The sequence below is a fragment of the Aptenodytes patagonicus genome, chromosome 18 (assembly GCF_965638725.1).
Source record: "Aptenodytes patagonicus chromosome 18, bAptPat1.pri.cur, whole genome shotgun sequence".
NCBI classification, from domain to species: domain Eukaryota; kingdom Metazoa; phylum Chordata; class Aves; order Sphenisciformes; family Spheniscidae; genus Aptenodytes; species Aptenodytes patagonicus.
In genome coordinates, this window is record NC_134966.1 from 1,303,950 (window position 1) to 1,323,541 (window position 19,592).

Below are 19,592 nucleotides of genomic sequence, written 5' to 3' on the forward strand. Positions count from 1 at the left end.
CAGTGCCTGGTGCTTGGTGTTTGCTGCTTCCTACAGGCCCATGGTGTGCAAGTGCCACCACCCCACTGCCCCTGCCGCTGCCCGGTGCCAGTGTGTGGTGCCAATGCACGGTGCTGGAGCTCAGTGCCCGGCCCATGGCACGCAGTGCTGGTGCTGGTGCCAGTGGATGGTACTGGTGCCTGTACTGGTGTCAGTGCCCGGTCCTGGCGGTGGTGACAGTGCATGGTACCACTGCCTGCTGTGTGGTGTCCGGTGCGCGCTGTGTGGTGCTGGTGCCAATGCGCGATACCAGTGCCCATGCTGGTGCTGTTATCCACTGCCTGGTGCCAGAGCCAGTGCCCAGTGGCTGGTACCAGCGGCTAGTGCTGGTGCCTGGCGCACGATGCCGGGTACTGGTGGTCTTGCCTGGTGCCCAGTGCCTCTGTCCAGTGCCCAGTTCCCATTGCCCAGTGCCCCCTGCCCCATGCCCCTGTCCAGGGCCCAGTGCCCCCTGCCCAGTGCCCATTGCCTGGTATTGGTGCCCAGTTCCTTGTGCCCCCTGCCTGGTGCCAGTGTCCAGTGCAGGCGCGGGCCGGGCCGGTCGGGGCCGGGCAGTGGGTGCCGGGCCGGTCGGGGCCGGTCGGGGCGTGTCGGGCGGTCGGGGCCGGGCGGTGGGTGTCGGGCCGGGCCGGGCGGTGGGTGCCGGGGCGGTCGGGGCCGGGCGGTGGGTGCCGGGCCGGTCGGGCGGTGGGTGCCGGGCGGTCGGGGCCGGGCCGGTCGGGCGGTGGGTGCCGGGCGGTGGGTGCCGGGCCGGTCGGGCGGTGGGTGCCGGGCGGTCGGGGCCGGGCGCTGGGTGTCGGGCCGGGCCGGGCGGTCGGGGCCGGGGCGGCGCCGGGCGGGGCGGTCCGTGCAGGAGGAAGCGCAGCCGGCGGCAGAGCGGCCCCGGAGCCGGCCGGAGCCGCGCGGTCGGTGAGTGCCGGGAGCGACCCGCTGCCCGCGCCCTGCCTGCTCCCCCTGCCCCTTCCCTTGCCGCCCTCTGCCCGCCCGGCCCGCCCCGCGCCCTGCCTGCCCTCCTTCCCCTGCCCCCCGCGGCCCGGGTCCCCTTCTCCCCCCCGCCTGCTCCAGCCCCCGCCCCTCTCCCTGCTGCCCCTGTCCTGTCCACTCTTTCCCCCGCCTCTGCCTCTCCTTTTCCCCGCACCCCCTTTTCTCCCCCCTCCTTTCCCCGGTGCCTGCCCCCCATCTTTGAGACCTGTCTCCCCCCAGAAGCTCCTACCCCACCCCACTGCCCTACCTGCACCCTGTCTCCCACCCAGCACCCCCTCCCACCCCCCAGCACCCTGCCCACCCCCATGTCTCCCTGCCCAGGCGTCACCCTCTCCTGCCTCCCCTCCCGGCTCTGCCATCAGGGCCACACGGCCCAAGGGTACAGGTTGCATGTCGGGGTCCCCTGGGGCTGGCAGGGAGGGGGGGGCACAGCTCTGCACCAAGCTCCCAAACCAGTGGGGTCTGCCAGGGGTCCGTTCCCCATGCTGTGAGAACAACCCCGGCGCTGACACCCCCCGCACCCTGGGTTAACAGGGTCTCTGTCTCGCAGGAGGTGGGCAATGCCAGCCAGGCCACGCATGCTGACGACGAGCAGGGAGATGGATCGTGGCGTCAGCCTGGAGAACCCCTACGCCAGCGTCAACATCCCGCGGGACCAGTTCCAGCAAAGCTTCATCACTCGCTATCTGAAGGACGAGCCCACTGTCATTGCCAACCCTGCAGCTGTGCCCACCTACGGCGTGGAGGAGCAGGCGGACCCTGCTGGCAGCTGGAACAGCCCAGCCATTTCCACGGGGAAGTCCTGGTCCCGTCCCTACAACCCCTATGCCAGCCTGAGGATGCCCAACGGGGAATCGCCCGACTCCTTCTACACTGTCACCCTGGACAAGCCACCCAAGGACCAGGAGCGGGAGGCTGGCAGGGGATGCGGCTGCTTCAAGTGCTGCCCCTGCTACAGAAAGTGCTGCTGTGTCGTCTCCTGAGGGCCCTCGCTGCACCCGCGGGACATGCCGACCACGGGACGGGGCCAGGTGGCACCGCGGGGACGTGGCTGCCCAGCCTGGGCACCCCCGGGAGCTGCCCCGGTGCCCAGCAGAGCTGGCAGCTGGGAGGTGGCACTGTCTGGACTCTGCCATTGCTTTTCACCCATGAACTCCGCAGGTTCATGGGTGAGAGCAATGAGGTCCTGAGAGCCCAGTGTGGGGCACAGGGGAGAAGGACAGGTCCCCCCTGTCCCGCTGAGGCCTGGGAGCCTTGAGGATGATACGTGCCAACGCAGATGCCACTGAGAAGTGCCTACAGTGGGGATGGGGCAGCACTTTGAGCCTGCGATTCTGTACATGGACCCTGCCAGTCTGCCCTTGCTGGGAAACCTCCAACTCTGGGGAAGGTGTAGGCATTGCCCACCTGCTGGAGGGTAGGTTTGGATGATGGCAGTCCTGTGTGCATGGCAGAGGAGGGCATCGTCGTCACTGTCTTGGAGTGGTGGAGAGGAGCCAGGGACATGCCTCCAGCCGGGATGGGGACCCACCTCCCCAGAACTGAGCGGTCTCCCCATCCACAGCACCATGGGGATGCTGCAGCACCCTGCGCCAAGCTCCTGTTGGATACCGCTCCTCCTCCACACTGCCCATGGGACAGAGGGAAGGAGACAGGAAGGACAGAGAGACAAAGCGTGGCAGAGTGCTGGGCAGCGCTCCGGGGCAGCACCTGACGGCACAGCATGGGTGCGGGTGTTAACGTCCCAGTGCCAGGAAACCCCCGGCCCCATTGGGTTCCTCCTGCCAGGCTTGCGGGGCACTGGGCACAACCCCTCGCCCCATCCACATCCTGGCTTGGGGCTCCACACTGCGTTGGGGCTGGGTCTGGTGCGGAGGGCTGGCCCAGCCACGCTGGTGGCACTGGTGCACCCCATTTAGGACGCAGATCCCCTTTGCCTTCTGCAACCCCCTGGGCATTGAGGAAGGCGAGCGAGGAGCCTGCTGGCCACTTTACAGAGTGCTGCGGTGGCTCCAGGCTGGGTTTTTGGCTGGGGCTGGTGTGGCTGACCTGGAACAAGCCTGCCGTTGTGTTGGTGTCCCATGGGCGGCCGTGCTGCCAGGCGGCAGCTGCGTAAGCACCGTGGCTGCTGCAGGAACTGCCTGGTCTGCAGGGGCAGGGGCTTGGAGAGAGCACGTGTGTTAGCAGATGACTTCAGGGTGCTGCAAATAAAATTACAGCCATCTCCTCCCCTGCCAAAGTACACCTCTTCCCTCCGCCCTGGGTTTTCCGGGATTTCCGTGTTACTTCTTGCTTATCCTGGCGGGTTGTGTAAGGGCAGTGCAGGGGGCACACAGCCCTCTCCCCTCCCCTCCCTTCAAAACCAGGCTTAACTGTTGCACTGCTGACTTGCGGCAGCAGCAGTGGCACACTGAGCTCTTCGGCTGCCTGCCGCCCTGCTGCCAGCCTGGGCCCAATGCTCCCCTTGCCCAGGCGTTTCCAGTACAGCCTGCTCCTGCCTGCCTGAGGACGCTGGCTGGTGCTCAGCCCAACCCTGCCAAGCTGGATGGCTGTCCTGCCTTCTGGAAAGAGAGCCCGGCTTTGGGGGGGGCTGGGGAGGGAGTAGGTTCCTGGCTGGGCCAGCTGGGTGGGCTTTGTGGCACTTCCCTGGTTGGCTGCGACCGCCTGAGAGCCCACCAGCACTGCTTGGAGCTCGCCACAGCTTGGAGCCCACGACCACCGGGATCCCACCACCACTGAGATCCCACCAGAACTGGGAGCGCACCGCTGCCTGGGAGCCCACCACCCCTGGGAGCTTCTGGGCTGGGGTGGCAGCGGCTTGGCAGAGGTGCAGGGCAGAGCCCTGCCAGTTTTCCCCCCCAACCCCGCCCTGACCCCCCTGCCTGGCCCAGGTCCCATGCTGGTGGCTGGCCAGGGGGTGTGCAGCTTGCAGGAGGAGGCTGGCAGGGACACAGGCCCATGCCGCCCGCCCTGCACAAGGAGCGCTCTTGTTCGCCCTGCCTGGACCGTGGGCAGTGCTGGCATGGGGACAGGCAGATCCACCCCTTGTTTGCTTTTGTGGCCCCGACGCCAGCCCTGCCCTGCCTCAGAGCCCACCCGCCGCGTGGCTGGGCAGAGACGTGGCGTCACCATGTTGGCTTGGCTGAAACCCGCATCCCACAGAGGCTGTTCAGTGCCCCGGGGGTCTGACATGCTCTGCGGGGACAAACACAGTTTGGGGAGTGAAAACTGTCCCCAAGGGGTGTGTGGCGCCTTCGGCAGAGCCCCGGGGCTAGTGCTGCTGGCATCAGCAGGGGGGCTGAGGGGTGAGGAATGTGCTGGCCTGGCCTGGGCAGGGCGCTGGCAGGGTGCAGCATCTGCTGGCAGAGCCATGTGTCACTACTGCCCTTCGCTGTGTCTAACCTTGGGGCAATGGCAAACAAGCTGGGTGAGGCCGGGCAGACCACTGCCTGCCAAACACCCGGGCAATGATTAAGCTGGAGGCAGCAGGAAAACCAGGCGTGTGAGCAGGGGAGGGCACAGGATGCTGCCCCAGACCTCGACGGGGCTCTGGGTGACATGGGCAGCTGTGTGCAGGGTCCCATGGGTGCTCCCTGGCTGTGTTTTATCTCTGAAGGGTGCTTGGGGGTGTGGAGGGTTGTGCTGGGTGATTGCCACCTCCTGCGTCTGGAGTGTGGGTGGTGATGCACGTATCTGGCTCATCTGGATCAGACCTTTGGACTCCCCTGAAGGTGCCGCTCCCTGCCCAGCTGTGCCAAAGATCCCTGCAGCCCTCGGGGACGATACCTGGGAACAGGAAAAGACATTTCCCACCCATGCGTGTCACTGCTGATTGCAGATACGCCTTCCCTGTGCCCAGATTCGGGTGTTTCGGCAGGGCTCACGGAGCCCAGCAGGGACTGAAGGCTGGTTTCAGGCAGCGTGCCCCTTGGTGTCACCCTGCGCGGCTTGGCAGATGCACAGCCCATGTCACCAAGGGGTCCCCCTGCCACAAGCCCTGCCTGCAGGGTGCAGGGCGGGTAAGCCGAGGTGCACAGCCCCGCACCAGGGGCTTGCACGCAATGGGCAGAAGTGGCCGAGGGCAGCTGGGCACAACCCCTCGATGGGATGCAGCTCTGCTGGCATCTGGGAGGGGGACACGAGGGCTGATGGGCAGGGGATGGGCAGGGGCTGGAGTGGGGTAGGAGGGCAGGCAGGGTACGCGCGTGCACGCGCGCATGTGTGTGCACATTTCTGCACGTAGAGGCATGCAAGGGGGGGTGACTGCCCCTGGGTACCCCCAGCTGTGCACAGAGCCAAGCCCATCCCTCTCACCCATATAGTCTTTTTGGGCAGGGCTTCCTATGTCCCAAAGGGACTGACGCCTGCCTGCTCCGTACCTCCCACCACAGCAGATGAGCCAGGCCACCACTGTGCTTTGGGTGGGAGAGTGACTTCTTGCCAGCTTTGGGACATGCCTGGACATCCCCAGGCATCCAGCTGCCCGCACATCCCTGGGCACACGGCCTTGGAGGGAGCATGCTGTGCCCGTCCAGGTACCAGCTCTGCCCTGGCTGCTGGCATCCAGGGTGCTGCCACCCACCCTGCAGGCACGCAGGGTGGTACCCGGAGATGCCAGGGCAGAGTGGGAATCCCACACGGCTGGTTCCTGATCTGCTCAGGGCATATGGCCCTTGCCCCCACCTCGGCCAGTGGGTTTGGTCAAAACCAAGGTCCTTGGCAGAGCCCTGACGCGAGCCAGCCGCCCTGCCATCCCTTGCCTGCTTCCAGACCAGCAAGGGGAGGGCAAAGCCCTGCCATGGGGTACCATCCCCACACCTGGGGACCCATGGGCATGCACACCCCACGTGTGCTGCCTGGGGAAACCTGTGACAGAGGATGTATTAGGCTCCTGTGTCAGGATACGGCCACTGCGCCCCTGAAGGTGCTGTGCTGCTGGCTCTGCTCCCTTGCTCCCAAGCACAGGCATCAAGGGGTCGAGTTTTTCTGCAGAGCCCCGTGACCCTGTGAGGCTCTCGGTCTCTAAACCCACCCAATTCTTGGGGCTGAGGAGTGCTGGAAACATGGCCCGAGGGCTGCTGAAATGTTTGGTAAGCAGGCAGCACAGGAGAGCCCTGCCTGACTCCCTGCCTGCATTGCTGCCTGCTCCTGCCTGGAGCAGGAGCTGCTGCCCTCTCCTGCTCCCACGCAGAAATGCTGCTGGGTGTCCTGGCAGCCCTGCCCTGGCTCCAGGATGTGCTTTTCTCCTCCAGGATCCTGGGTTTAGGATCTGTCCTCCTGCCACACTCCCCATTTTGAACCTTCCCCTGCTTGGAGCACCCTCCACGCAGAGGCTGCAGCATTGCTGCTGAACCAAGGGCCGTGCAGGGGGCTGGTGGCTGCAGGTACTGAGCCTGCCACCACCCTGGTGCTGTCACCTCCCCTGGATGGTGCATCAGCATGAACCTTGCAGGTGTCACCGAGGGGTGCTGGGCTCTCTCCAGGCTGGTGATGAGCATCAGCCCTGGCAGAGCCGAGGGTAACTCAGCCCCCAACGTGAGAGCCTGGTTACGGATATGTCTGTGGCAGCGGTCACCCCCGGGCACCAGACGAGAAGCAGCACCCCACATGTGGGCACTGCCAGCTCGGACCAGGCTGGAGCCTCAGTGTCCCTGCACCAGCCCCAGCCCCTCCACCCCGACGAGCCTGGAGCCTTGTTGTGCCCTCTTCCTCTGGTCGCAGCCGTCCCCGCAGCCTGGACCACCCGGGGATGTGTGGGCTGGAGTGCGATGGGGTGTCTCTGCTGGTCAACATCTGCCCAGATGTGCCCAGCCGCTGGAGGGTGGCTGAGAATGTGGAGGACTCCACTGCTGCTGCCCAGGTACAGCCAATGTCCAAGCCCTCTCTACCCACGATGAAGCCCAGAGCTCCTCATGAGGCCAGTTTCTTCTGCTAATGAAGCAGCGATGGATGGTTAATGACCACTCCTGGGGCTTAGATTTCAGAGGTCTTTGTTATCCAGGTGCTGGTAACCCAATCTCCCAGGCTTGGCTTCCTGGCAGCAGATCCGATAGCATGCCTGTCCCTGAAAGGTGAGCCCCTTCCCACTCCCACAGCCACCAGCAGCTGCCGGGACCTGGCTGGGGAGCTGCTGGTGGCTCAGGCCCCTGATGCTCCCCACAGGACTGCCGCAGCCCCCTGGGATGGCACAGCCCTTCTGCCACGTCCCCTGAGGTCCTGGGGAGCATCTCAGGACAGGTAGGGATGAGGGACAGGGGAGGAGGGGAGGAGAGGGATGCTTGTGTATATCAAAATGCTTGAGGTCACCCATAGAGAGGGAGCGGGGATTTGGTGGCCTCCAGGAGAGGTTTGTAAATATGCTGGTGGGTACTAGACCCACCCTGAGATGAGGCTGGACCCCTCAACTGCTCCCCACCAGCCTGCATGCCCATCCCCTGCTGCTGACAGCCGTGCCATGGTAGCTTGGCACAGCCCGGGGCTGGCGAGAAGCAGGGCTGTGGCACTGCCTGGTCCTCTGGGCGCTGCTTCCCTGCCCACCCGGCTGACCCCCTCCTGCCCACACTGTCTTCCCCACCGACCCAGAGCCCAGGCAGGGTGCTGAGGTCCAACCAGCCCCCAGCCCCCACAGGACATAAGGGGCATTTGGCAGAGCTCCTGGCAGAGATGCAGGGATGGCACCAGGGAAAACACATCCCCCTTGGATGCGGGCAGAGCCATCTGTAGTGGCAGGGTCCTGCTTTTCTAGGCAGGGCTGTCCATGGGGCAGGCAGGCATGTTGGGCAGGGAGCCTGATGCCCCTGGGAACCCACCACGTAGGGCTGGTCCCCATATCTCCCATGCATCAGATGCACTCACAGGTGGCATCCCACACCCTGGCTGTGGGTCTGATGGCTCCTCTCACCCTCCCCAGCATGTCCCAGGCCGGCGGCAGCCCCTGGGCAGAGGATGCGGGGCCGTGCATCGGGACACACTCGCGCACCCCGAGCCGGGGCAGCCAGGGGGTTGAGTGCATCATCTGCTACTCCTCCTACGACCTGTGTGGCCGGCTGCCGCGCCGGCTCTACTGTGGCCATACCTTCTGCCAAGCCTGCCTGAAACGCCTCGACGCCGTCTCCAACGAGCAGCGCTGGATCCCCTGCCCACAGTGCCGCCAAAATACGCCCACGCCGCGTGGCGGCGTTGCCATGCTCGACCTTGACTTGGCCACCTTCCTTGCTGTCAAGGCTGACAAGGAGCATCCCCAGGTGGCCGGCAGGTCCCAGCCCGACTCGGCCACCAAGGGCTCGTGCAAAGAGAAGGCGGTCACCCAGCAGCCGACGGGGCTGTGCCAAGACGCAGTGCTTCCAGCACCGTTCCCCCGAAGCAGCTGCTGCCGGCCGTGCCTGTGCTGTGGGGTGACGGCAGCCTTTGAGAGCTGAGCAGGAGGAGGGGGCTGCTGGCAGTGCACAGGCAGCTGAGCTCCTGGGGTGCAGACTGGGACCATTTTGGGGGACCCCAAACCGTGCACCAGACCCACATCAGGACAGTAGTGGTGGGGCTGTGCTCGCAGCCTGGGAAGGGCTTCAGCTTGCTCAGGGCTCGCTGTTCATCCTGCCGGGATTTGGGGTGAAATGGGGGGCTGAGGATGCTCCCACTCCCTCATCCTGCCCACCCACCCCTCTGACAACTCAGAAACCTGGTCCAGCCATCATGGATGTCCCCAGTCCCTGGCCCAGGGCTTGCTCACACCTGACTTCTCTGTGCACATGGCTCTGCAAGCAGGGACACCCCTGCCAAGCATCCCCCAGCCAGGGCACACGGGAGTCTTGCACCGTGCAGCAACACAGCGATGCTCTGGGGAGCATGTCCGGCACCTTGAAAGCTTCGCGCCTATTAAACAACTCTCTGTTGGCCCTGCTGGGTTTCATATCTTGGTCATATTTGTTGGTAAACCTTGGGCTAGCCCGGGGCAAGCCATGCCTGCGGTGGGGGCCAGATGGGGAGAAGTGACCTGCCCTGCCGGATTGCTTTCCTTTAAGTGTTTGCTCTGTTGGTCATTTGCATGAGAAATTTGGGCGTTGGGGTAGCTGAACAGTTGAAAACAAGGATGACGGAGCCCACAGGAACTCCTGCTTGGCCTTGTGCTCCACGGCTCGTGCCAGGTTTGGTTTTTCTGCCTGACCCTCTCCCCACCTTCCTGCCTGCACACCTGCATGCAGTCCATACAGAAGTCCCTCCGCTGTTTTTCCAGGTTGTGTCTTTGTGTGGCTTTCCCTGCCTGACTCCAAACAGGGGGTGCAAGGACAAGAGCCCAAACAGCTGGGTGTGGGTTTAACAGAGGCCAAATGAGGAGGACTGGGGTGCACCAGGGTGATATTAATATAGTTCTTAGGCAGGGCTTGGTGTTACCTGGGCAGCTCTTGTGGTCCTTCCTCAGAGCCCATTTTCTGTATCTGTTTTCCATGTGGTTTATAAGCTCTTGCAATATCCCAGCAATCAGGCACCGCTGGCTGCCCCTCGGAGCTCAGCAGGGGACTCCATCCTGTGCCTCCCTGGGGCCAGCAGTGATCTCCTGCTCCCTGGGCAGTCCTGGTGCTTGGCTGTCCCCTGCACTGGGTGCCAGGGATGCAGCCAGAGAAGTCCAGAGCCCCTGCATGCACAGCACCCATACTGTGCACAGTACCCCCCCTATTCACGGCACTCACATCATGCACAGCGCCCATGCACAATTCTGCCACTTGGTGTCACCTGCCATAAAAAAGTCAGAGCTGAGATGTGCCCAGCAGAGCCCAACCTGGGGACCTTCCAGCCATGGGATCAGGGGCATCAGGGATGCCCCAGGGCAAAGGTGCCCAGGGGGGACAGCAGAAGCATGGTGTAGTTCAAGGACTCCATGGGGTGGGCATCTGCCTGCCTTGGATCTTGGATCACGGAAACATGCAATAAATTAAAGCCTTCAAGGACAGGGTAAAAGCTAACATGGAGTCTTAAAGCACCTTCCCCTCTATCTTCATCTCTCCCCAGTGGGTGGTGGGAAGAGTTTGAGAAGGGCCCATCCCTACCCCAAGCACAGGTCCAAAGGTGCCAGCAGGACTCTGTGCTCAGCCCGGCACCTTGGGTCCCATCTTTCCAACGGTGGAGGGTGACAAAGACCCATGGCTCCTGTCCCTATGCCCGGGTCCTTGCCTCCATGCTCCTACCCCTGCTCCACCACACCTCCCCAGCACCAGAACCAAACTGTGAAGCTCGGCCCTTGCTGTGTGCCTCTGCTCGTGTCTCTGCTGCTCCCAGCCAGTGGCTGGTCTCTGAAGGAGTTTATCTGCCCCTCCATCACTTCATTGTCGTCATGTAAGTAAATCAGGGCACCCTGATTTACTCCCCTTGGCCACAGCAGGGCTGGTGTTGAGCCCCATGCCTTGGGGGACTCCTCCATTGGTCAGCATGGCCCCCCCGAGCTGTCCTTGCACAGTGGATGCTCGGAGCAGTCTCTTGTGGGCCAGGCTGCACCTTTCCGTGTGGAGCCTAAAATTGCAGGAGGAGGCATTGCAGTGGGGGAGCGGGACACCAGTGGGTGCAGCCCTGGCTGGGGACAGGGACCTGGGCTCTTCCTGCAGGGTGCTGGGTCCCCCCTTCCAGAGAAGGGTTCAGTGGCAGGAACCCACTCTCTGCCAAGCACTGGCAGCATGTGTGAAGGGACAGTGGTGGCTCTGCTAGAGTACAGGACCCCAAAGGGTCACCAGCCTGCAATTGCATGCAAAATAGGCCAGGCACAACCAGCACCAGCCCTGCGCTTGGCCGGTGTCCCCAGCAGGCAGGACACTGGGGACATCTCTCTTGCCACATGCCATGGGAGTGTGCAGCAGGCTGGCAGCGAGGGGCTGGCAGAGGAGTTGAGATGGGTTTGCAGCCTCCTGGGCTCTCTGAGCACAAAAGCTGGAAATGGCCTTGCTTTTGGGGTTTTTTTCCAATTAATTTTACACTTCTCACCTGATCCCAGGTGGCCGCAGGCGGTGGGCAATGCAACCCCTGGGGAGGAAGAGTATTTTGGGAAAGGGCTCCCTAAGAATTCGGGTCCCCATATAGCCCGCAGCTGCTGGCAGGATGAGCTGCTGCTGCAGCTCCACGTGGCTGCGGGTTTGTGCCCTGCTTTGGGGCTGGGCTGGGCTGGAGGATTCCTCTGAATTATTTCCAGATGGGGATTAATGCAGCAAACCGAGTTTGCTGCAGGATAGATAAACAAACCAAAGCTCCTCTGGATGCTATTAATAAACCACCTGCCTGCTGCTTCTGCCCCAGATTTGGGAACATCCTGGTCCTGGCCTGGGGCACAGGCACGCACTGCCTTGCTGCCCTTCCAGCCCTTTGGCTGTGAGGCAGAATTGCCAGGGATTCCTCCGTGACCGTGACTGCTGGGATCCCAAACGGGATAGGAGCTGCAAGGGTGTGAGTGGAGGACAGTGTCTCTGCTCCGGGCCCCCATGCCGGGCTGCGGGTGGGATGAGGTGCTACTGGCCATGTCCCCTGGTCTCCTGGTGTCTGCTGAGCTCTGCCAGGGACAGTGGGCGCTGGGAGGTGACACCTTTCCTTTCCAGCCTTCTGCTCCAGGACTTCAGGCAGCTTTGAAACCGGAGCAGGTGTAAACAGGGTGGAGACAGACTTTGAGCCCTCTTGAACCGGCGCTGCCACGCTGAGGTGAGGGTAAACAAGTTTTGGGTGTCTGCAGCCCAGCCAGCTCACCTTTCCCACACCTTCTCATGTGGGGGTTCTTGGGTGTCCTCCAGTGTGCACGCAGATGTGTGATCCTGCTGGGGAGAAGGAGGGTGGCCCATGGGACTCACATCCCCACACTCATTTTGGCATGGCTTGTGGTTTCCTGCCAGGGGCAAACAGAGCCTGGCTAAAGGCTGGGCTCAGTGGGGTGGCCCATGGGTCCCGGCAGAGCTCCCCATTGAGGACCTCTGGGCATGGTGAGCCAGCACAGACGATGGGGTTAGACCTGCTGATGGTATAATTTAAGCTTTGTCCCACCCCAGCCAACTACTGGAGTCCTGGGTCCATACACCCCTCTGCACAGGGCTGGTGAGGCAGCACACCCATGGGGGATGCCCCATGGGGAAGATGGAGGCCAAGAGATGGGTCTGGTTTTGCTTTTTTCCAGCTCTCCAGCCTGCAACGCACACAAGCAGTTAATCCCAGGCCGCACAGAGCTGGCTGCTTACCTGGTTAGAGCAGTGCCTGGCAGAGGGAGGGACGAGGGCATGGCTCAGCACCTTGCCAGGGCAGGCATCACTGCAAAAATATTTGCTGAAAGAAGTGCAGCTCCACCCCAAGGAAAACTGGAGCTGGGAGCACAGCCCGCTCCGCGTTTGCAGACAGTGGGTGGTGGCGAGCAGGGGAATGCGTGCGGCTGCAGGGAGCCGAGCACGTCCACGCGCTCCCCTTGCAGCTAGGCACTGCCTGGCACCTCCGCTCAGCACCAACCGGGCTCACCCAAAGGTGCCAGGCAGGGACGGGTGGCTGGGCAAGGTGACAGGCACTAGGGATCCTGTCCGTGGGGAAATCCTGGCACCGGAGGTGGAGGAGCCCTCGGCACCTCGGTGGGCAGCCATGGGCTGCTGGAGGGGCCCCAGCACTGTGCTGGCCTGCCTGCTTCTCCTGCGTCCGCTGCCCTCACCAGCCTGCCCTGCCGCCTGCCGCTGCTCCTCAGGGGAGGCGGACTGCAGCAAGCATGCCCTCCGCGGGGTGCCGCAGAGTCTGTCGGCCAACACCAGCACCCTGTGGCTCGGCTACAACTTCATCACCGTGCTGGGGCCGCGATCCTTCCCTCCCTTGCCGGGGCTGCTGCTGCTCAGCCTGCCCCACAACCACCTAGGGCTGATCCACAGCCAGGCACTGGTGGGGCTCGGGGCTCTGCAGGAGCTGGACCTCAGCAACAACTACCTAACTGCGCTGACCCCCGAAACCTTCCTGCCCCTCACCAGCCTGGCCACACTCAACCTGGGCAGCAACAGGCTGGGGGAGCTGGATCCCGGGGTGCTGCGTGCCCTGCCCCAGCTCCAAGCCCTCCTCCTGCAGGACAACCCCTGGGTGTGCAGCTGCGGCATCCTGCCCCTCTGGCACTGGCTCAGCCACAACAGGGAAAAAGTGCAAGGTGAGTGCCCGGAGGACCGTGTCCCCAAGCCCCCCACCCACTCCACGCTGGCTGGTCACCCCGCCGGGGCTGAGGCAGGACCCAGCACCCTGGCTCCCAGCCAGCCATGGGCTCATGTTGTCGGTGCCCATGGGGGTATGGCGAGGCTCCCCAGGAGGGAGCCAGACACAGGCCATGGCAGCTCCTGTGTTTGCTTGGGTGGATGCATCCCTGGGTCTGGTCCCTGGTGCCCACCCTTGGTCACCAGCAGGGATTGCCTGGAGAGGAGGGCTGGGCAATGGCCCAGCGACAGGCACCCAGCGCTGTCCCCAGCAGTGACACCAGTCCTGCCACAGTGAGGCCAAGGCAAGCTGGGCAATGGGCACCTGAGGGGGCAAGACGAGCCTGTGTGTCAGGGTGGGCATCACCGCTGATTCGGACAGGACTCAGTGCCTTCAGCCCCTTCCCCAGTGCCTTCATGATCATCGGTCTGATCCTGCATTTCTTCCCCCATGAACCTCGGTGAGAGAGCTCTGCCAGTGAGGTCTCTCCCTTTGCTGCCACCCACTCCTGCTTGCTTCCAGCTTGGGTGCACGCCTGTCACTCGTGCTGGCTGGGACCTTCTGTGGCATCTCCAGGCTGGCTGCTCACTGCCCGCCATGTCTGTCCCTTGGGAACCAGGCCCACCATCTTGCCTGCCTCATCTACTGTCCTGCTCCATCCTATCCTGCCCCAAAACCGTTTTCCAGTGCCCTCTCCAGCACTGCGCCCACCTCCCCATCCTGTCCCACTCCCCAGGGCGCAGGATGTAGATGAGCCCTGAACCTTCACTGCTCCCCTTCTTTGTACCCTGCCCTGGGCTATCTTGATCAACCTGGCCCCTGTCCTCCTGCCCTGGTCCTGTCTGTCCCATACAGACCTGCCATCCCCTCTGTCCTTGACACCTGCCTTGTCCCAGCTGCCCAGTGTGCCCATCAGCACTGCTTTTCTCTTCCAGAGAAGAGTTTGCTCCTGTGCAGAGTCCCGGAGCACCTGAATGAGTATCCGATCATGGCCTTCAGGAATGAGTCCTTCAGGCAATGCCAGGAGACCTCACTGTCCGCTCAGCACTACATCACCTTCTTGATCATCGGACCATTCTCCTTCATGGCCAGCATCTTCTTCTGCACCTTCATGGGCTCCATCATAGTCGTTTACCACAACCTGCGCAGGGAATCCCACTTCTGGAGGAGACTCCGCATCTGCAGGGGCCCCTGAGGCAGGGCGACCAGGCTTTAGCCCCAGGCAGGCTGTGGTCCATGCCCTTCTCCAGGTGTCTGCACCCCGCTGTTGCAAACATTTCCCTGTGGACCAGTGAGAGGATGCTCTGTTCCTGGAAATCACTTTTCTTCCCCCTCCCAGAGTCCCCCGAGATGATGCCAAGCTCCCTCTGCCCCGCTGCCGGGGGGAGCAGCCTCCAGCTCAGCCTCCCTGCAGCGCAGTCTGACCGCAGCTACTCTCTGTGTTTCGGGAGGCTCCCCCAGGTTACCCTCAGACCTGCACATCCCCTTCCCAGGGGGGCCAGGTGATCCTTCTCCTCCAGCTCACCCTGTCCTGCCCCTTCTGCTGCCCAGAGGCCTCAGTGTGCATTTCAGGATGCACCGTATGCCTCCATGTGCCTTTTGGTGCATCCTGGGAGCCCCTGTGTGCATCTCAGGAGACACCGTATTCCTCTGTGTGCCTTTCAGTGCACCCCAGGAGCCTCCATTTGCCCTTCAATGCAGCCCAGGAGCCTCTGCATGCCTTTCAGTTTGCCCCAAAGTCCTCCTTGGGCCTTTTGGTGCCCCCAGCACTCCCCATCTGCCATTCAGTGACCCCAGCAGACCCAGCGTGCCTTTCTGTGCCCTCAAGACCCCTTGGCTTGGCTTTTTGTGCATCCAAATGCCATCCGTTTGGCTTTCTGTGTCCTGACAGGCATTGATTTGCCTTCTGATGTGCCCCAGAGCTCTCCATGTGCCTTTTGGTGCACCGGAAGATCTCTGTGTGCTTTTGGGGGACTCCAGAGCCTCCATGGGACTTTCAGAAAGCCCCAGACCCCTCCATGTGCTGCCCAAGGACAGGGCAGGTTGCAAAATGTTTCTTTTGATAGCTTTTTTTCCTTGAGACAGGGCTGCTGGTGCTGAGAAAGCTCAGCCAACAACCAAGATCTAGGGTGAGGCTGAGGTTTAGGATGAGGGTTGGAAAGAGACAAAGCCTTGAGCTCCCGCTGATGCAGTTTGGCAAAGGGGCTGCCAAAGGATGGGTGAGGCTGCACAGTGGTTCCTCCCCCAGTAGCTTTTCCCCTAGGCTAAAGCTCATCCAAGGCCAAGGTCTAGGGTTAGCTCAGTGATGGGAGTGGGGACAAAAATGCCCATGTGGGTTTACAGCACAGAGCCTGCAGCCCTTGCTGCTGCCTCACCTCCCATCACCCACAAAAAAGGGCTGGGGCTGCCCCTGCATCTCCCTGCCCTGCCGCCTCCTGCCCTTCCCTGTGGAAATGCTTCTTCCCTCCATTGCATGGAAATGCTTAGTGAGCGTGCTGGGAGATGGCCTGGAAGGAGCTGGAGCTGTGCTCCAGAGGAAAGCACAAGCTGGGGTGACAAAAGCATCTCTCAAGGAGGAGCAACAGCCCTTTCTGGCATGAGTTCTTACCCATTGCAAGGTGATAAGAGCCACAGTGAGATGACTGGCCACCAGCCTCCCCCTGTCCGCTCAATCTCTTGCCCATGCAAGCGCTGTGGGACAAGTCAGGGCTGTGGTGGGGGGTCAGTGCATCCTTTGGCAAGCTCTTGGCAAGGGTTAAATAAATCATGCAGAGAATAAACCAAATGTCACAATTTTTACTTTCAAGAGAGAAACCAACCCAGCGTGCTGCCACACTGCTCGATTCCCACTTGGCTCTTCCTGCGGTGCCTCTCCCCAGCGAGGGGTGTGAGGTGAAAGCAGCAGCTCCTCCAGTGCTACCAGCCCTGCACCCGGGATGGCTGCAGGACCTCTGCCAGGATCAGCCCCTTGCACGGCGCTTTTCCCAGGAGCAATCCCAGCTCTCCCAGACCCTCTCTATTGACAGCACTCAGTCCTTCCCAAGAAGACCTGGGCTTCCCATTTGGAGCTAGGACCCCGCTTGTCATGCTGCATGGCCCCACTCCTCCTCCCAGATCGTCCTGAGGCTGAGACCCCCATGGAGGTTGGGCTGGTGGTCTCAGCACATGGGGAGCATGCTGTGAATGAGTGATGTTGCTTCAGTTCAGCCCAGGGGAGCTGCCTCTCTGTTTTGCAAATCCCTTGGGGCACCTCCCTACAGGGCTGATGTGCGGGGACGTCCCCAGATGCCTTCATCCCTGCAGTCGGTCCTCTGTTCCCAAAGGCCAGCCCCACTGGCAATGCCCCACACTGGCTCCCAGGAGCTGGGGAGCACAGCAGTGGCAGGGGACTGTTTTCCCCTGGATGGCAGTGGGTGAGAGCCAGCTGGCATGGCGCTGGCATTTGGACAGTTTCAGACTGTCCCCAGCCCCCTGCTGCCAGGCCTGTCCCACCACACTGGCTGTTCAGGCTGTCCATCAGCCTGCCATCCCAGAATGGTGATGCCCCTTCCCTCCCGGTCTTCCCTGCAGCTCCTGGCCTTTCTCCCTGCTGGCTTCTCCGTCCCTCCCCGTTCCCCCACCTTTCACTGTTTGCAAACCCTGCAGCAGTGCTGGGTGAGGCTCTGATTCAGCACAGGGCTCCCTGCCAGCTTTGCCAGAAGGCAGAGATGGAAAGAGGCACACGGCACTGGAATAAACCACTTCATGATCCAGTCTAGACTTTACTGAGCTCTTGCAAAAACTTGGTATTAATGTTACATTGACGTATAAAGTAGAATGGGTCCAATTTCTCAGCTGGAGCGAGATGAACTTGATGGAGCCACTGCAGTCAGTGGGATGATGCTCACAGACCTCAGCTGCCGTCTGAAAATCCTGCCTGCAAAGGCTGCCGACCCTCAGGGGGAAACCCCATCTGCTTGGCTGGGGCAAGGAGAAGGCAGTTCATGCCGCTGGGGCTTGGTACCACGTTGCAGGTGGGTCTTCTGCCTTCACAGGAGGTGGGATGCAATCGTGCCCGTGCGCATGCTGTAGCTGCTCATCACCAGGCTGGCTGATGCCAGACACTTCCCCGACGCTGGTGTCTCTGCACCCGCTCACAGCGCCCACGGGGAGGGTGCTCAGGGCTGCTGGCACATGGGCACGTATGTTTGAGGGGGAGGAAGGTGTAGGGAGGAACGGCGTCAGCCTGTCTCGTTTGGTTCCCTTCTCCTGAACTGGGATCCGGTTTCCAGTCCTCCAGGTTCAGGTGGATGCAGCCACGTGAGCTGGGGCTTCTGGGCTGCCACGGGAGCTGCTGGCAAGCTTGAACTGCAGGTGAGTGTGGCAGGGAAGCTGCCAGTGCCTGCTGTGGTGCCCCAACACTGCAAGCAGGCTGGGTAACCACTACGGACACTGCAGCACACAGCAGGCCACAACTGGCCAGCAGCATCTCTCCTTGCATTGCTGGTGCTGAGGCAGTGTGGAGCTTGGCTAAAGGTCAATGCAGCCATCCAGAGCCATTCCCCACGGAGATGTTCCTGGCCAGGAGAGCCACGGTGTGAGAGCTACATGCTGGCCATGGCCAGGTCCTGGGGATGTCTTCTGTGCAGGGGAGGTGGCGAGCCATGACCTTGGCTGACAGCATGTTATGAGCTCCAGAGTACCACGTTTAGCACAGGAGCGTGGGCTGCTGGGCTGAGAGCACTCCTGCTGCAAACAGACCACGAACAGGAGCCAAGTCATAGCCACGGGCTGATGGGAGGGAGGATCAGGGGGTTCATCCCCTGCGAGGAGCAGAGCACACATCTTCCAGCCCTGCCACAGAGGTGGAGGTCACTCAGCACAGCAGGAACACATGCCCAACCTGCCGAACCATACTGGCTGCTCCAGCTGCTCGGGACCATGAGCACGTCGCACTGAAGCCCTCCGGGGTGGTGGGAGACGTGGAGCACACGTCTGAGGGGCTGTGCATGTGCTGAGAAGCCTGAAGCCTGCAAAGTGAAGCACATGTTTGTCGTCTGGCACCAGCCCTTACCCGCTACCATGGCAGAGCAGGCACCGTGTGCCTTTCGAAGACCTTTCCCCTTGCACGTAGCCAGTCAGTGGCAATACTGATTATCAACAGCACTGGTTGGAAGCAATTATCTCTGTACAGTGAAGTCCAAACCATGTCCTGGTTCTGCCGTGCATTCTGGGGCACGAGCATGGCAGCAGGCCTAGGAAGGGAGGGAGATATACAATGAAGTCACTGTGTATGGATGAAGGATGCTTTCCTCCCATCTCACCCAGAAGAACCCATCAGTGTCCCTTGAAAGGCAGTCCTGGCTGTGCCTTCCTACTGTGTTGGGCAAGGACTGATGGCCCTCGGGGAGAAGGTCACACCACAGTGCTGACTGAGGGGTCGGAGAGGTTGAGCTGGCCGGTGATGTCGGTGGGATGATATTGCTGCAACACACAAATACACAGACAAAGAGAAAGAAGTGTTAGGCAGTTCTGGCACTTGCCCCCGCCTCTACTTACATCCCACGTGTCCCTACAGGATATCTCTTGGGGGTGATGCAGCAGCCCAAAACCTGCTGCTGGCTGAGGTCCCCTTCCCAATGCAATCCAAGCTTGTGCAGAGGTCGTTGCAGACACTCTCCAAGCACCCTACAGCTGGGCAGGGAGGACGCCCAGGAGCACGGCGCAGCTTCTGCAGAGCGTGGCAGCCGCGTCACCTGCTGAGCGAGCCCCTCTCTGCTCTGGGAGAGCTACAAGACAAAACCTGTGACTCATCAGCCCAGCCCACGGCTGAACCTGTGTTTGGAGGGTCTGTCTGGGTTTCGGCATCTCTCTGGTGCCAGATCAAGCTGTGCTTTGAGGCCAGGGCGTTTCACCTCCTTGCTTGAATGACTCTGCTTTGACTATCCTTTCATGCAGGTGAGGAGATGTGCGGTGTAGTTGACTTGCGATAAACTGTAGCGTTAATTGCTAATGTGAAAATACAGCCTGTGTTGGGGATGTGGCCTGGATTTGGGGTTCTGTGCTCCTTGCGGATGGAGGGGCTTGGCAAACACTCCCTGGGAGAGACCTCCCCAGCCTCAGTCCCACCAGCAAGCAAATGGGGAGAGCAGAAATACCCTTCAGTGGGCAAGAAAAAAAAAAGTCCTTCCTCCCCAGGCAGGGATTTACAACTGGGCAGTTATTTTCTCCCTTCCTCCTTCCATACTCCTTTCCTCTCCCAGTTCCACTCTCCTAACTCCAAACCCTGAACTGGAAGCCCTGTCCAGTCCTGCTGCGAGAGCGGGTGGCACAGAACATCTTGCACTGCTGTCTGGGGACCTAAATCGGTGCCGGGGCAGGAAAGGGTCTCAGTCGGTCTTGTGTGCTGCAGCGCGGAC

General features: G+C 61.9%; 4 protein-coding genes across 12 annotated transcripts in view; 3 read left to right on the forward strand and 1 right to left on the reverse strand.

Annotated features, from left to right (window-relative positions):
* The first annotated feature begins 915 nt into the window (after positions 1 to 915).
* On the forward strand, positions 916 to 3,259 carry LOC143168661 (uncharacterized). The gene is made up of 2 exons (XM_076355339.1): positions 916 to 948; positions 1,574 to 3,259. Exon 2 carries the CDS (start codon positions 1,584 to 1,586, stop codon positions 2,004 to 2,006), a length of 423 nt encoding a protein of 140 aa, XP_076211454.1. The 5' UTR covers positions 916 to 948; positions 1,574 to 1,583; the 3' UTR covers positions 2,007 to 3,259.
* A 4,675-nt stretch (positions 3,260 to 7,934) lies between these two features.
* Positions 7,935 to 8,441, forward strand: RNF224 (ring finger protein 224). The gene has a single exon (XM_076355030.1). It carries the CDS (start codon positions 7,935 to 7,937, stop codon positions 8,439 to 8,441), a length of 507 nt encoding a protein of 168 aa, XP_076211145.1.
* A 4,112-nt stretch (positions 8,442 to 12,553) lies between these two features.
* Positions 12,554 to 14,760, forward strand: LRRC26 (leucine rich repeat containing 26). Its single transcript, XM_076355707.1, has 2 exons — positions 12,554 to 13,153; positions 14,130 to 14,760. Exons 1-2 carry the CDS (start codon positions 12,610 to 12,612, stop codon positions 14,387 to 14,389), a joined length of 804 nt encoding a protein of 267 aa, XP_076211822.1. The 5' UTR covers positions 12,554 to 12,609; the 3' UTR covers positions 14,390 to 14,760.
* A 2,167-nt stretch (positions 14,761 to 16,927) lies between these two features.
* Positions 16,928 to 19,592, reverse strand: part of GRIN1 (glutamate ionotropic receptor NMDA type subunit 1) — a 40,773-nt gene continuing 38,108 nt past the window's right edge. For 6 of the 9 annotated variants that reach the window (XM_076355706.1, XM_076355701.1, XM_076355702.1 and 3 more), the window contains one exon: positions 16,928 to 18,657. In XM_076355706.1, coding sequence (XP_076211821.1) covers positions 18,589 to 18,657 — 69 coding nt within the window. In that variant the 3' untranslated portion in view covers positions 16,928 to 18,588. The remainder of the gene's footprint in view (positions 18,658 to 19,592) is intronic. The other 3 variants (XR_012996786.1, XR_012996785.1, XM_076355704.1) reach the window with 3 other exon arrangements.